The sequence below is a fragment of the Rhopilema esculentum genome, chromosome 17 (assembly GCF_057945365.1).
Source record: "Rhopilema esculentum isolate cy_ngs chromosome 17, ASM5794536v1, whole genome shotgun sequence".
Classification (NCBI taxonomy): domain Eukaryota; kingdom Metazoa; phylum Cnidaria; class Scyphozoa; order Rhizostomeae; family Rhizostomatidae; genus Rhopilema; species Rhopilema esculentum.
The window spans coordinates 2,948,693-2,964,941 of NC_142831.1; the positions used below are offsets into that span (position 1 = coordinate 2,948,693).

The following is a 16,249-nucleotide window of genomic DNA, read 5'->3' on the forward strand; positions in this document are numbered from 1 at the left end:
CATAAACTCTCCAAGTCAGTTCTTGTTTGGTCCTTATAGATGGATTGCAAATCAGATCATTTTCTTTGATAGCAAGTAATTTTCGCTTTAATTAAGGTTTAGGGCTTTATGAAGGGTAATGTATTGGGTTTTATTAAACTGCCTCCTTTGTTTCCCTGGCAATGATTTGATTCCACCAAAAAGGTTGCTTTACATTATTTCTACACATTTCACTGCATTAAATTGCACATTGCTAAATATAGATTTAACTATTCAAAATGGGCCTAACTGTACTCAAAAAATACCCAAGTTGAGTTGACGAATTTCAGGACTAAAAATGTCAGGACTGATGTCTGCCTGCTCCTTATCTTGTTATTATTTTGATTTTACCACAGCAGTTATTTTCTTATAACTCTATGGTTTCGTAGGTGAATATGGTAATTCTAAAAATTTCGAAATTGTCAAAAAATTTCAAAGAATTTGACTCCAGGTTTAGCATGTATATATTATCTTTTTAAGTGACATTTTACCGTCAACTCATAAGCGTAAACTTCAATTTTCTTGGATGCCATTTTGATTTTGGTATTGCAATACTTTTGTCCTGGTATTTGAAAGGTGTCAAAATTACCTCTGAAATATGCTTGCTTTTCGCTTACCTATATCTTAATCTAAAGTACGAAAATGTTTCCTTTGAATAATACAATTTCGGTAAAAGCTTATAAGGGAGTGGAATAAGTGACTATATCTTTACAATCACTGGTATGAGAGGAAAGCTGCATAAAAGCATTCATTGGCATTGTGTATAAATGCAGTCAGCAAAGCATTGAGCATGCACTGGCTAAATTATTTCATCAAAGTGTGATAACAAAATCATGCTGTAAACGAGTGCATAGAGTTAAGGACAAAGTTCTTCTCTGCATAAATTATAAAGACTATAACAAATTTATAATCTATTTCCGCATCTGCCAGTATCATACCCTTTGAAAATAACATTCCAACTACACGATATCTCCATTTGCCCCAAATCTTAACACAAACCATGACTGACTGTTCCAACTAACCGACTCAGGATGACACTGCCCCATATCCAGAAGAATTATAATTATCCAGTGTTTACTTTTTAACAGTGCCAGATAAATCTAATTTATAATCTGTCTAAATCAACAATTTCTCCTGCAAACCCCTTCTCTGTCGTCCAAACATCGATTTAAATTAAAGTGCCACCACAAGAAAATGATTATATTGATTAGCAGACAGGAAAGATGCTAGCTAGCATTCGAAATTTTCTGTTCCTCTTTTCATATTTAATCCAACAAACAGGCTCTGGTATTTTTCATCAATTTTTGGTACAACTATCGTCGCATCGCTTCCTTGATCTACACCAAGAGCTTCTAAACTTCTTCCAAGCCATATAGTTCACGCATTCTGAAAACATTCCTTTCACTAAATACTGCTTTAATGCAAGTTCTTTTATTTGCGCCTTTTTTATTAAAGATGGTTTTTGCTTCATAATTTGCTTCTGTTAACTCAAATCCTAAATGCCTTTTTTAGCCGAATCTTCCAAATAGTACATTCAATACAAAAATTTATCGACTATGAAAAGTTCTTCATTTCCACGTACTGCATTATCAAACCGATTCAAAAATCTTGTTGCTCTCATGAAAACCTTTTCGGTTTTAATTTTGGCAGTTTGTCTCTTACTTTTCGCAATAACGATAAAACTACTTGAATTCAAACTGTCCATAGAAATTTGAGGATCGCTTCTTCTTAAATTTGGAATTGACTATTCATAAGAAGTTTTTTAATAGTCCTTGATAGTAATAACTTCCAAATTTACCTTTTCTTTGAAGCTATCGCATCATTGGGTCAATCTGTATGAACTGTAGGAAAAACAGTTAGTCATACTTATTAAAAAACTATTTGCTCAAATCTGTGTTTATAGCAAACAATTTCAACAACTGCGTGTAGCAATTATAGTAAAAAGAAATTTTCTGAAAGCGACGGAAACGTCCCGACAATATCTGAATAATGATTCTGAAAAGATCTCTACATAAATTATTGAAGTTAAAAAAAGATCCCTAGAAATGCCTTCAAATGCCCGAGCTTCTCTTTTCAACAGATCTGGCCTTTGTCATCATAAACACTATCTCACAAGTCAGTTTATTTCTGCTTAGAGGTCATATGAAGCGAAAAACGATTTTCGCATATTTTGTAGAGCTTTTTTCGCTCGTCAAGATGCCGTTTTCGTTTCTTTCTACGACTTGAACTCATCTAGTTATGGCGCCCGAAAGCACGAAAAATTGATGCCATTCTAACGCGGCCAGATCGACGCTGTGACATAATAGGTTTGACACATCACTTCGATAGCCATTGGAACCTTTGTAAGTGATGTTAATAAAAAATTATTGCAAAACAAGATAATGGCATGAAACTTTGTCAAGATACAAAGTTTGGTACGCTGAAAAAGATAGGATGCATACCCTAACTGATAAATGCCCCCTCGAGCTATATATAGACTGGGGTACTTTATAAAAGACTGTGAAAAGGCTTTTCAATAAATCAGCTGCAAAACTTGCTGAAAAAATGAAACCTGGGAAAACTGATACGCTGAAAATGATAGGATGTAATTCCAAACTCACAAATTACCCCTTGAGCAATTTTTAGACAGGGGTACTCGATTCAAGGACTTTAAAGGGGATTTTCCATATATCAGTTGCAAAAAAACACAATAAAAGCATGAATCTTGCTGCAAGTACATGACTCGATCGCTAAGAAAGATAGAATGCAGTCCCTAATTGGCAGAAAAAAGCATGATAAAAGCATGGAAAATTGTAAAAGTACCTTGTTTGATACACTAAAAAAGATAGGGTGCAGTCCCCCACTGACAAATATTCCTTGTGCTTTTTCAAGACAGGTGTACTCGATTCAAGATTTTTAATAGGTTTTCTATAAACCAGTTGCAAACAAATTCAGTATAAAAGTCGGGGAGAAAAGGCCCCAACAATTGCAAAGCAGGAAAACAAGATTGCTCTAAAATATTATATACTAATTGTACAGCAATATTATTGTGTTAGGATAATCGATTGTAGTCATGACATGGTAATTTGCATTGGGAAAATTTCTACTAATAGCATGGTGATTTGCATTGAGAAAATTCAAATATTCTTTAAGAAATAAAATCTCACGTACATAAAGAAACTTTTATGCATTTCAAGTCCATATCAAATGCATTTTATTTAGGGTTCCAAGCATTGGGCTGCCCCCGGGCCCGGCCTGGCTCTCGGCGGCCCTGGGAAAATGCTTAATGTTCCTGAAGAGGTTAATTTTCTTGTCAGCAATTACTGCTTTTATTGCACAAGTGAGAGCAGTTCGTAATGCCTTTGAGTCTTGTCCTTGAAATATGAGTCCTTGAAACCCAATCCATTTTATCATGACTCAATGCCTATAAGTAGAAAAATCCTGCAGTGGGATTTGCTTTTTTGGATTTTTTTCAACAATTTTAGTGAAGTTTACCAGAAAACACACTTCACGCGGAGGTTCTTAGCTCGTTGTTTTGCAAAAAAGTTTTGTCACTCATAAATAATTAAAATAATAATTCGTTTTCCTTGAAATTTTCCATGAAGGCAGCACCAAGGGATAAAGTGACATCTTGAGGAATCAGCGATCAAAATATTTTTCCTTTCGCATAAAAACAGATGTTTGGAAACCTTTTCATGTTCTGACCTGGAAAAAACTCAAAATCGGATTCAACGATATTTGATACGCTAAGGCATAACTGTGTTTATTCTTGGTTCTATGTTAGAGTAATCGGATCTTAGTCCAGTTGGACCCCTTGCTAATAGTATACCCCTGTCTTTTTGCTGTTTAAATTGGTGCAGATTGTATCTTGATAACTGCTCCACAGTCCCTGTTCCTTGCTTTTTTCCCAGGTGTATAATTCTTGCTTATCACTACTCGAAGTTGTTTGGTATTCCACACGCTTTCCGTGTGTTCTTAGATTCCATATGTTTTCCAAAACTTTCTGCTTCTTGTTGTATGTTTTGTGCTTACAACACAGTCTTTATCAATTATACTGCTTCTTGTAAATGATAGCTAGCTCAATTATGAACTGATATTCTTTTCGCAAAGTCGCGTTTTGCAAACCAGTAGCAGAGGGCACTTAAATGTCAAACTGTGCCCCACGAGAAGTTAAATTCAGTATATGCTCCAAGAGGACTGTACACAAATAAAATCGCACCGTTGACCTTTCATGTTTGCAGTGGTGCGAATTGAGGTGATTGATAACATGAATTTAACAAACTGGGTTAATTCTAACTAACCCACAGATGTTATATCAGGGAAGAAGTTTGCTTGTTCTGGTGTTGTCTTTTTAACAGCACCAGAGACATCGCTGTTGATAGTTTTTCTAAACCAATAGTTGCTTCATTGCAAAACCTTTTTCCCCTCCAAAAATCGATTTTAGTCTATGTGCCAACCCAAAAGAATGATTGTAGTTGTAAGCAGATCCTGGTCACTAATCATCTATTACGTCATAAGTCAATGGTGACAGGTCTTGGTATCCGGCTATGCATTTTTAGTTTTCTTCATGTCTGTCAAGATTTATTAAACGCTCTGGCGCAACCGGCATGCTTTGCGACTTGTTTTCAAAAGTGGCCTAATAATGTACTGCATGAATTAAAAAAACACAATCAATTTCTCAAGACAGTTGCCGCTAAGAATTCTAGTTGCGCAAGAGTCTTTAATGATAATTCTGCAAAGTTCTCTGCATAAGATGGAAGTAAAAATACTGATATTGAAAGAAAATTCTTAAAACTGCCTTCACTTAAATTGACATCGGTTGTATATACAATCAGCGATGGCTACGTTGGCCAATGGACAACGCGGGACTTATTCTCAACGATTTTGCAAATGTAAAAGCGCAATGGAGCCTATTGTTGGCGTAAACTGTTAGCTAATGGGGTAAAATGCCTTTTAAGAATTTGGCCTTTAAAGAAACTTTAAGCTCTAAAAATATGGATATTTTTCTGTGCACATTCTATTGAATTTTTGAAATATAAAGTTTTAAAGCCGACATGAAAAGGTTTAAAGGAAACCTAATGCAATATTCAGCAAAAAGTCACGTCATTAACAATATATGATTCCATAACAATATATACACAATTTTTAAGACAAAATTTTATTTAGATTTGCTGCCAGGATATTAACCAACTTATTTTTAGCATACTTGTTCTCAATCATGTTTTCACCAAAATTTCAAAAATAATTGTTTTCGAAAGCAAGGGCCCTAGACATGATTCCTGAAAAGCACCTTAATCTATGCTGCAGCAACCAGAGGTTTCTCCACCTTGATAAGAACAGTTTCCATTTAAGGAATATTTGCGGCAACTTGCAGCCAGAACTTTGTTGACTATAAAGATTTCGGAAATCCATATCCACGATTTTTGGGTATTTGCGAGCAGCCTTTTCATTGATGTTGTTTGGAGGCTGCTAGCCATTTCCATCTTTACAACATGTTTCTTGCGATACTTAAAGTCATTTCCTAGTTTTTTCCTGAGAAAATTTTAGAGAGACGACGAGAGGAGATGGATAAAACATTTGAAGAAGTCGTAAGACTAATCTTCTTCCACGTCACTAACAAGTAACCTCTGCATCGTCAAGAGGCAGTGATTCTGCCAGCCATTGTCAACCTTAGCCTTCACCGGTTTAGACCAACACTTTCAAATGTTGCCTCATTGCAATCTCGTATCAAACTTGCGTTTATATGTGAGAAACTTTCCCCAAGAATCAAACGCGGTCCATGTTTTAATTTTACAGAAAATTTTAAAATAATTATTTTTCAGTACGCAAGATTTAAACTTGAGAGTATTTTGCCCTCCATGACAGTTCCTGAAAATTAAAGGGAAAATATAATTTTCATTATGAAAAATCTGACTATTTAAGCAGATTTTGTGGCATTTAGCTTTATTTGGGGTTGACCTACCACAATCTTTGTACATGAGTTGTTTTTGCCTGCTGGAGAAACTCTGCATCCCATAACATGGATGGAAAGGTGAACTTGCTGATGCTGTCTCGTAATTTAGTAAAAGATAAAATGAAAAGGCATGGAAAATATTAAAAGATGAATTTTAGACTGAAATTGCTGCAGTAGCTAGATCCTCTCATTGACACCTTAAAAAAATATAGCGATATTTTTGTAAGTTTTCATTTCAGGTGCTTGAATTTGGTTAGCTGTGGACCGAGGGGAAACAGAAGGGGCAATAAATTAATATATGCAATTCCAGTATTTAGCAGAAAAATTGACGAAGAACGATGGCAATGTCAACTTTAGGTCTCTTAAAAAACATCTGGTTTCTCAATCATCTTAATCTTTCATTAGAACAATAATACATTGTGTAGTTTTACGTCAATTTTCAATCCATCATTCACTTAGACATTTTCAATGCATCATTTTCTAAATTATCACCATTTCGCGTTCAATAACTAACATTTTCAAAAACAATTATCTCAAGGGTGTGATGGACAAAAACATTCTCAATCACACAAAACTCTTATAGTCCCTAAGAACTTCACTTTGAAGGAGTCGCGCGGTTTTCTGCCTCGGTTTGCACACAAGACGCACTGTTGAAACTTTCAATGACCATAGGTGTAATGACTTTGTTTAAAAAGAGCACCAGGTTTGGGTAACAAATTAATTTTTCATCAAAAAGGCAGTGACCAACTATCGTTATTAATTAATACAGAAAATATTTTAAATCTAAGTTAATTTTAAACTACCAACTTTGTGTTTAACTCGAAACTGTTGAGTACTTTCAGGAAATAAGTTGTGGTTGAACAAAAAAGTAGTTTAACTCTAGACCAATAGACCAATTAATACCAGCTTCAAAAGTGGAAAGAATCTATATGAATTTTTTTGCTTTCGATGCTCCGTTCGACATTGAAAAGCCATAATTTTTAAGCCAAGATGCAGTTTTTCCCATCTTTGAAATTGTTTACAATTTATTCTAAAAACAAGAAAGGCCTGAAAAGGTTTGCAAATCCACAGAAGAATTGCAGCCTTCAGTCATGAACCGAGTTCAAGATGCAGTAATTACATCAAATCTTCATTTGCGGACGTCTTTATTAAGTCGAAACCACCTTAAAGCAGTGTGCAAACAATTCCATCCAAAGTGAAATCCAGTCAGTGGAGATCTCTATTCAACGGGCAGTGCCTCTTATCTCACGTGTGTTTGTGATATAGAAGTACAACCTTATTTTAAAGTACAAAAATAATTGCCAAAATTACTTGGAACACCCAGCAAATTGCATTTTATTTCATTTCTTTTTCGAAAATAAATTACTCCTTTTGCCCCCTTCTTCCTAAAACAATTTTGATAGTGTAGACAAATATCATAAAAAATGTACTTTATAATTCCCTAACCCGTTTTTTAGTAAATCAACTTGTTCTGTGGGAAGGGGGAGGGGGTTGCTGAATTTGACCTTGTGAACTGACGTCCGCGTTAAAAGACTTTTGGCAGGCAATATAGATAAAAGTTATAGGAATAGGTATTTTGTATTGCGATGAAAAAATGCTTTCATTCTGCTTAGGTACTAAATGAAACAAGAAACCATCGGTTATTATTAAAAGTTTTATTTGGAAAGAATCTAATGATTTGAGGTCTGATTCCGCCATATTGTTTTTACGCCATTCGAAAATTCGCTTATATTCAACCTTTGAAGATTCAACCATTGATTTTGACTCCATAAATTTGTCTTCCAAACCTGATTAGCGACAGTAATGGAAAAAGCAGTCTGCTAGTAAAAAGGCAAGATTTATCCGAGGGCGTACTGTGTATGATTGGGCGGGCTTAGATCCTATCTTATTTTCCAGTAATCGTATAGGGCGGTCTTAGATTATTTTAGGCTGCAGACTTTTCCAGCTTGCAGTTGTTTGCTTTCTAACATCGTGGGTTCAGCACTTAGATTCTAACTGTTTTGCACGAAAACATGTTTTTGCGACTTATTTTGATCTGTGCCACTCTAAAATTAAGATGTTTGGAATGGAGGATCTCGAATTCCCGCCAATTCTATCATCTTAAGTTCAACAACACCTGCTACTTAGAGTCGACCTACCGCCCACACTTCGCGCTGTCTGGCAGCTTGGTTCTTGGTTCTTGGTTCATTCAAAGTCATTGACAAGTGACAAAATACTTGCAAGTTGAGTAGTTCGCAAGTACGCTACTTGCAAGCGAGGAACCAGCCCAATGTTTTCCTGCGGCAAAATAAGGGTAGAATCATTTCGCCCTGCACCCAACAGTTGCACAATAAGCATCTACAACGAGAGTCACTCCCTTCTTAACCATGACTAAAATTTCATTTCAGTAAATAATACCAATAATTGTCTGATTTATGTTCCGTGTATGTGAGGGGCAAATCACTCTTGTAACTGGTGCACGAGATTAATAATCACTAGTGATTAATTTGTGATTAAATCAATTTGTGTGTGATTAATTTGATTTTTAGTGATAAAAGCGCCTAATTTTTCATCGATTTGTGATTTTTTAGAATTTGAGTCATAGATTCAAAAGTGCTCTCAAATAATTTCATGCGCAGTAAACGTCGTTTGAACGTGAACCAATTCATAAGCTAAATTAAACAACAATTTTTCATAGATTAAATGACAAACTATCATGCCAGTTTGGCAACGATTTTGCAACATACTATATGAAATATAAAAAGAAAAATTTACAGTTCAGCACAGGGGTGGATCGAGAAAAGAATATGACCGATGCAGATTTGCAAAAGAAAAAAGGTGCAAAAGTTTAATAACATGGACAACTAAAAACAGAGGTATCTTTTCCGAACAGCAGCATAAGTAAAATATTAAATCAATATTATAGGTTTTCTACATCATAGATGGAGGGTGACAGTAGCCTGAAGTGAAAAATAGTGAAAAGTTGTTGATCACTATGAATGAGACATTAAGACAAATGCATGTGCTCTTTTCTGTGGGCTGCTACTTTCGTCATAAGAATTTGAATGTGCACCATAAAAAGCTATCTTTCCTGTACAGTAGCATTAGTAACATGGATGCAAATAGCCTGAGATGAAAAGCAGTAACCAGCTGTTGAACACCTTGTAAAAGACGTTAAGGCAGAGGCATGTACTCGTTGTGTGGGCCATCTACTTTCGTCATAAGAATTTGAATATGCATCAAAAAAGCTATTTTGCCTGTACAGTAGCATAAGTAACATGGATGCAAATAGCCTGAGATGAAAAGCAGTAAACAGTTGTTGAACACCTTGTGAAAGACATCAAAGCAAATGCATGTGCTCTGTTCTCTACCCTCGCAAGCGATATCGCCATTAGGTAATTAAACTATCATTTCTGAAACTTTCACCGCTATAAAAAATTACAAGTCCCAGAAATATGGAACTTAATTATCAAACTTTATTTGTGGAAATTACAAGAATCTGGCACAAATCCATCAACGAGGAATGAGTGAAAATGACTGCTACCAGGCGTGGTTCTCGATCAGATCAACTTCAGTGACATTTGGGCAACAAAAACAGCAATGGTTGTTTCAATGACCCCGGTATCATAACAAGGTTGTGGAATGGTGTGAATGCAGCGCAGCGGTGGAGGAGGGAAGGGTGGCGAATGAGAGAGTCTGGGTGGTGGTGGTGGAATGAAAATGTAATGCGGATGAAGTACTATAATATGAAATAATAACACAAAGGGGATTTTTAGGCATTTTACATACGCAATTGTGAAGATAGCCTGATATGCCTACTAATTCACAAATGATATACTAATTTTTGCAGCGTCTCTTGCCTTGCAAGAAGAGGGAAGTGTAGAAAGTCGTGTCTAGGTTTAGAGATGCTAATGATTGTAGGGAGGACAGGCTGAAAAAAGTAGGCTAGGCGAAGACTGAAACACTAAGATAGAGACAATGGGATGTAGACAAGCTTTGTTTCGAGTAGATTCACCATATTCAGTGGACAATTAGGACAACATAGTTCAATACAAGTCAATCGGCATTTCTTCATAAATTCATTTTAAGGAAATCTGTTTCTCATTTGATTGAAATGATCCATGACATGATGACATCTTAATATGATGCCATGAAGCTGAAGCACATAATAGAGAAAAGGCCTGGATCCGCGAGGCAGGCTCAACGTCATACCCACCAACTATCCCGAACTTCAGCCCTACGTTTGATATCACGATATGTTTCTTTTCTGCCATCATCTTTCCTACGCCAGTGATCGAACAGTGTCATTCTGTTTCTTCCTCTGCTCCTTTTGCCGTTTACTTTCCCTTCTCTATGGTCAAAATGTTTTTTTCTCTCCGGTCCTTCCCACTACTTTACAAAACTTGTAATTGTATGCTGCTTTTGCTTGCTATAAGATAGGAATCTAAGAAAAACGCGTCAATTTCTGTAAAACTGGATACAGATGACAATGCAGGGAACCTCGTAATGCATAATTTGAAGGAACCTCATAAAAGCTGATCAGTTTTTCTCTGTCGTTTGACTGCGAGGCTGATAAGTTTTAATGTCTAGTCTAGACTTCTGTCTAGACTCAGTAGGTTTTACCGATTATTGTAATCAGCAAATTTAGTTACGATTTATTTGCCAACTTTTATTTACAAAATCAAAGAATTGATAATGATAATATAGAGTTATAATACCAATTACTTTATTGTAGGTACAAGGTACTGGCGCCTCTTCGTCACTGTTTCAAAAACTTAAGAGAATATTTGTCAAACCTATGATTTTACCAATTAAAACTTTTCTTAGCAAATTGTCATGAATGAAGTCACAGTTTCAAAATGATACGTCAAGTTCAGTAAATGATCAGTTTTCTAAAACGTTGCACGAAAAATACATTAAAAAAGTTATTTTTTTGTTGAAATTAAAATGCTATCGTTTTGTACCAAATGTTTTAGCCTTCAAGACAAAAGTGAAAAAAAGAGTTTTGTTATAAATCGAAAAAAATTTTTCGCTATGAGTTTATTTTCTTTTAAATATATAATATCAGAACTCACATGTAATTTCACACTGATGCCAACCTGTTTTCTTCTCCTCGCTGTCAAATTCGTCATGATAAGTTTAAAAGTTAAACTTCTTCCATTTGACAACCAATTTTTACAGACAAGGTCTGGACACCGCAGTGCACTAAAAAAGAGCTTTTGGGCACTGCTATACACTGAGAGAAATAAAAACTTCTACACTATGATGTAAATTCAACACTTCGTAATCGTTAATATTCATTCCGGTAAACAAGTTTTCTTCAGAGCTACTAAATTTAAAGAATAAGAATGTTTTCCTTTCCAATTTCGCCTTTCAAACATTCGTTTGGCGTCTATCGGAATGGCGTCTAACCGTTACCTTCAATTTTTCGCGAAAAGAACAAACACACTGTGCTAGCCTTCTAAACTGCGATTTTACAATGCTTCCAAATTAAAAGAAAACTGAAAAACGTTAATGGAACGGGTTCATTTGGACTCAGTTTTGTCCGTTTGTAGGATAATGGACTCAGTTTTGCTACCATTATCGCTTTCAGTAGGCAGAGGAACGTCGTGTACGTATCCTGGCCTGGTCACATCGACTCACAGTATATTCTTTATTGACTGTTATGGAGACTTTCATTACTGGAAAACTTGTTTTGAATCCGTTTATTATGCATTGTCAGACAATAACAGCAGTTCATTAAAGTGATTGTGACTTGCTTGTCACCTGACATAACGGCAGCTTGTTTCGTTGAAATTTTCAAAATCGCTGATCTCATCAAAATTCGTTTTCCAATTTTTTGTTTCGAAAAGTAGCAAAAAAGTCCGATAAACAAAATTCAATGTGAAATCAAGTTGGAGAGCTCAATTTGCCAGTCAACATGTTTACACTAAGCCTATACAAAATCATAGATTGACATAACCTCTACCAAAACAGAAAATTGCGCTTTGAATTTTGGCCTGAAATGTTTCCATTGTCAGGACACTTTTTAGAATGAATTTGTTGCAAAATCAATTCCAAAGAATAGCTTGTCACAATCAAGTGACGTTGTTCAGAAATCAAATTTTGATGTTACTCAAGAATCATCGCTTTAACGTTTGCTTTTGATACCTTGTCAGTTGCTTCCAATTCGTGAATTCGTATGAAATTTATTAAGTAGAGGCTCACTGAAATCAATATTCCGTTTTGAAAAAATTATCTTTTGGTAAACTCCTGTATAAATCGAGGAAGACAGTAATTCGTGTCAAAACAATTAAGATTTCTTCCCGAAAATCGATTGGCAAAAGCAGTTTTCAAAAAGAACCAACAGATAATTGTGATTTATAGAAAAAGCCTTAGGTTTTTTAAGCAGTCAAGGTCTTTTGAAGCTCATCAAGTTACACCTGACCTCATCGTATTTGCCTTCTTTAAGATGGTGTAGTAAAGGGTGGAAATATTCCTCTATATTATCAACCTAGAATGCCTTCCACCCATTTGAAACCCGCTCCATTAGCTCTGTTATCTCTGCCATTCCAAAAACGAGCTCTGTTAAATTCAACTCACATATTTTCAACATCATTGTTAGAAAGACTTCGATAAAACATAATGACAATTTTTCCGCTATTCTTATGATCATATCGTCTTTGTAGCTCCCAGTGAGTGTTGATCTATTTGCTGCAAATAAAATGCTACCGGAAAAGAGTTATACGAAACATGTAATTGTCCAAACCGGAAAAATGTGTACCTTAATGCATTTAGGTGTTTTAAATATTTTACAAAAACCGAAAAATTTACAAGTATATTGTGAAATTGAGATTTCTGATATTTTCTACCAAACAAACGAACTGGATAACAGTTTTTTAGGAAATTATTGAAATAGTAAATTATTGAAATACTATGTTATTGATGGAAGGCCACGTGTAGTTCACCATGGATGGATTTTTGTTAACATAAGGTTTGGCTTTTCTAAGGACGCTTTGAAAATTAAGAAACATTTACTAAGGGATGTCTCTCACTGATGTATCAAGCTATAAAGTTTATCTATCTTATAAGCAGTTCAAAAATTACACTCTAAAGAACAGATGCCCCAAAATGATGGACATGTGCTAACATCGGATAGTGACTTTTTTAAAAGTTTCATCCCTGCGTAATTATTGCCTTGCAAAATTGCCTTATAGATAACGGGCACCTTTCCAGCAAAGGACAGTTAAGCTGAATCTCCAATAGAAAAACCTTTACGCGTATCGTATTGAAATATGTTTGAATTGCGGTGCATTTTCCATTACAAAATTTAAGACACGTGAATTGAATGATAGATGGCGGCTGTATTTAGCAGAAGATTTATTCCCCTTTTATTGTCAAAAAAGCATTTTATCAAGATGAGAAGGTTCTGGGTAAGAAAACTATTATCAGATCGAAAATCTAAAGAAAGATATTCTTTTGTACGACTAAAAGTACTTCTTTAGATACTTCAGGATGACTCCACATCAGTTTGAAGTTCTACTTGCGAAGGGAATTCATTGGTCCTAGCGAAAGACTTTGTATTGGTCTGAGATATCTGGCAACAGGTGTCTTCGACAGATTTTTAGCCGCCATTTTGATTCCAATATCAATACCCTGAAATACAAATGTTGATTGGTTGTTTCATGGCTTGATACGGCATAATACTTAAAAAATTAGGAACGAATTCAACTGTGTGCATATGCACGTTCTTGAAATACGCGTATTTAAAAAACTAACTAGAAACACGCATGCGCGGCTGTACGATCAGAATCGATACGCGTATAATTTGCTCATTGGAAATTCGGCTTTTCTCTGGTCCCTCTGTGCGATAGTGGTTCTCTTGTCTCCCAGGTATCCCCATTATTGAAGTGTGACAATGGTACCCCATGTTTGTGCTGTATTGAGGTTTCATTCTGGCACAACATATGCTTAAAATTTTTTTTGAATAAATAACAAACATTAAACATACCAACAACAACAACAATGATAATAATAATAATAATAACAGTTTTTTAAATTTTTTCCTGGTACAATTTACTTACATTCATCGTTATTATAGCATTATATTGTACCGCACGCAATCTAGTATATTTAACAACATATGCTTACTACATAAAAGTTCTCGTGTGTCAGTTATATTTAGGTGTCACTCTGGTCTACTGATTCTCTGCTTTATTTTTGTTTTTCTCTGGTCTCACGTGTGTTTGCTTCTTAAAGATTTCACCATAAGTTCCGTGTTTCTGCTCCTTCCTCTTCTCTTCCACTCACATCTTTAAGTAGCAATGTAAAAGAGGGTCGGTAATTAACAAGGGGGCACTGTGGACGCCAAATAAAATGAACTTTGATGTCTAGGGAAATAAAGACCCCCGGCAGGGTCCAAAGGAATAAGGCTCGGGAGTCCTATCTATTTTGAACTTATTTTTGGTAAAAAATTTACCAGATATGCCCATATAAAACGAACAAGTAAACAAGGGGATACCCAACGACCCCCTACCGATGCCCCTATTCACTATTTAACTCTATTCAATTATTATTTTGAGACCCTTTCTATCTATCTTGCAGAAACTGTGATGCTTCAAATTTCTTGTTGATAAAAATACATATACTTATATAAGAACCAGAAAATTGAATTTTAAGCTGGCTGTTCTTAATTTTTTCAAAAAAGGCTGAATAGTCCTTCAATTATTAGGGTATATGAAATGCCATTGCTAGCTATTGTGCTCAAGGGAGTGTCAAGGCCTTATTTGCTGATAAAATGTGCACGGCATCTTAAATTGCCGACAGTTTGAAAATTCACCGAAATTCACCCCTAGATGACAATAACGTCCCCTTTTATAGATGAAATATTTTAAGTTGCTTTCACAGCATTGCTCAAATGACCTTTTACAGTACCTCTGCCTCAGCTGGTTCTTAATTTATTCTTAACTTTTGACCTATATTAAAGCTCGTGTTCTTATAAAAAAAGTGTATAGATAACACCGTTCTTTCTTTCTTTGTGAACGCAAACAACAACGCGTTCAACCTGGACCCCCACATCCACCCGCATACAGCTGCAACTCTCGATACGACCACTTGGCCTCTAGATTCTGTTTTTTGAGATAATTTATTACTCAAATTTCCATCACCTCCAAGACCACCTCCACCTTCACGCGCTTATTAAGTTGAAAGTTCCCCCTTATTTCATTTAAATAAGCAGTTTAGGTACTAAAACCTTATAGTCTTTATCTGAAAGGGAAAGGATTTATAACAGCGCATATGTTTTTCTGTTGGTGCGGCATTGCAGTACAGATTGCCCTACCAATTTTTTAGGAATCGTTACAAGACTAGTAGCAATTCGTGTCTTCTATTTTAGTTTCATTGTTCGATTACCTTGATAATATTTCTTACAGATGCAAGAACGGAACTTTGAACACGTCGAAAAAGTAAGTTTTTCTTAGAATTCTCATCACGACACAACTTTGATATATAATATATACAGTCGTGTGCAAAAGTTTAAGACTATGTGACACATTTTCCCGTTTTTCTAAGTTAACATCAAAATAACATTTCTTGTTTAAAAAACCATTCTAATACATTTAACTGGAATTTAAAAAAGTATTGATTATTGATACCTTTAAAGTATATATATAATGATCATATATAATGTAGTATATGTCAATATATATGGTGTTTTGTGGAAATAATGACGTTTCTTCACAATTTTGTGCTGGTCTTAAACTTTTGCACATGACTGTAGTTCTTTGTCGCCTACGTCGAATCAGTGAGGATCCTTAAAATGCCTTCAAGTTCGGGGAAATTCGACTTTAGCATCTTTCGGGCTTTTTGGCGAATAGTTTCAAGCAACGTAAGAAACGGATTGCCGAAAATTTGAGTGATTGCCGACAAGTTATCAAATTGCCGAAAATTCGACTTTGCGATGAATTTTCGCTTATAACGTTGTATTAGGCCCTGAACTTTTATACGAGGAAACCGCATCATACGTTGTACTATGCCCTTTTCTGTTTGTCACCAATGAAACAGATCTGAAGCTCCTAATGTTATATAGGGGTGTTAATAAATGATACTACATTCAGAAAATGATGCATCATAGATCCTATATAACTTGTTAAGTGTTTGAAGGTGGCTTAAAATGAAGGAAAAAGATGTTTGCTTATTATGAAGTAGCTGACATTCAAAGTTATCCTTACTCAAAGCTACGGGCATGTACAGAAACTGTTTTCTCCGCTAAAACTGTTGTTTTACTTCACTAGATTAACGAGGCCATATTTACTAGTTTTCTTTTGTTCAGATTGGTGTTTC

General features: G+C 35.3%; 1 protein-coding gene across 1 annotated transcript in view; it reads left to right on the plus strand.

Annotated features, from left to right (window-relative positions):
- The window catches only part of LOC135681188 (cleavage stimulation factor subunit 3), a 39,793-nt gene that overhangs the window by 4,406 nt on the left and 19,138 nt on the right, over positions 1-16,249 (plus strand). Inside the window, exon 4 of the mRNA XM_065195519.2 lies at positions 15,340-15,372. Coding sequence (XP_065051591.1) covers positions 15,340-15,372 — 33 coding nt within the window. The remainder of the gene's footprint in view (positions 1-15,339; positions 15,373-16,249) is intronic.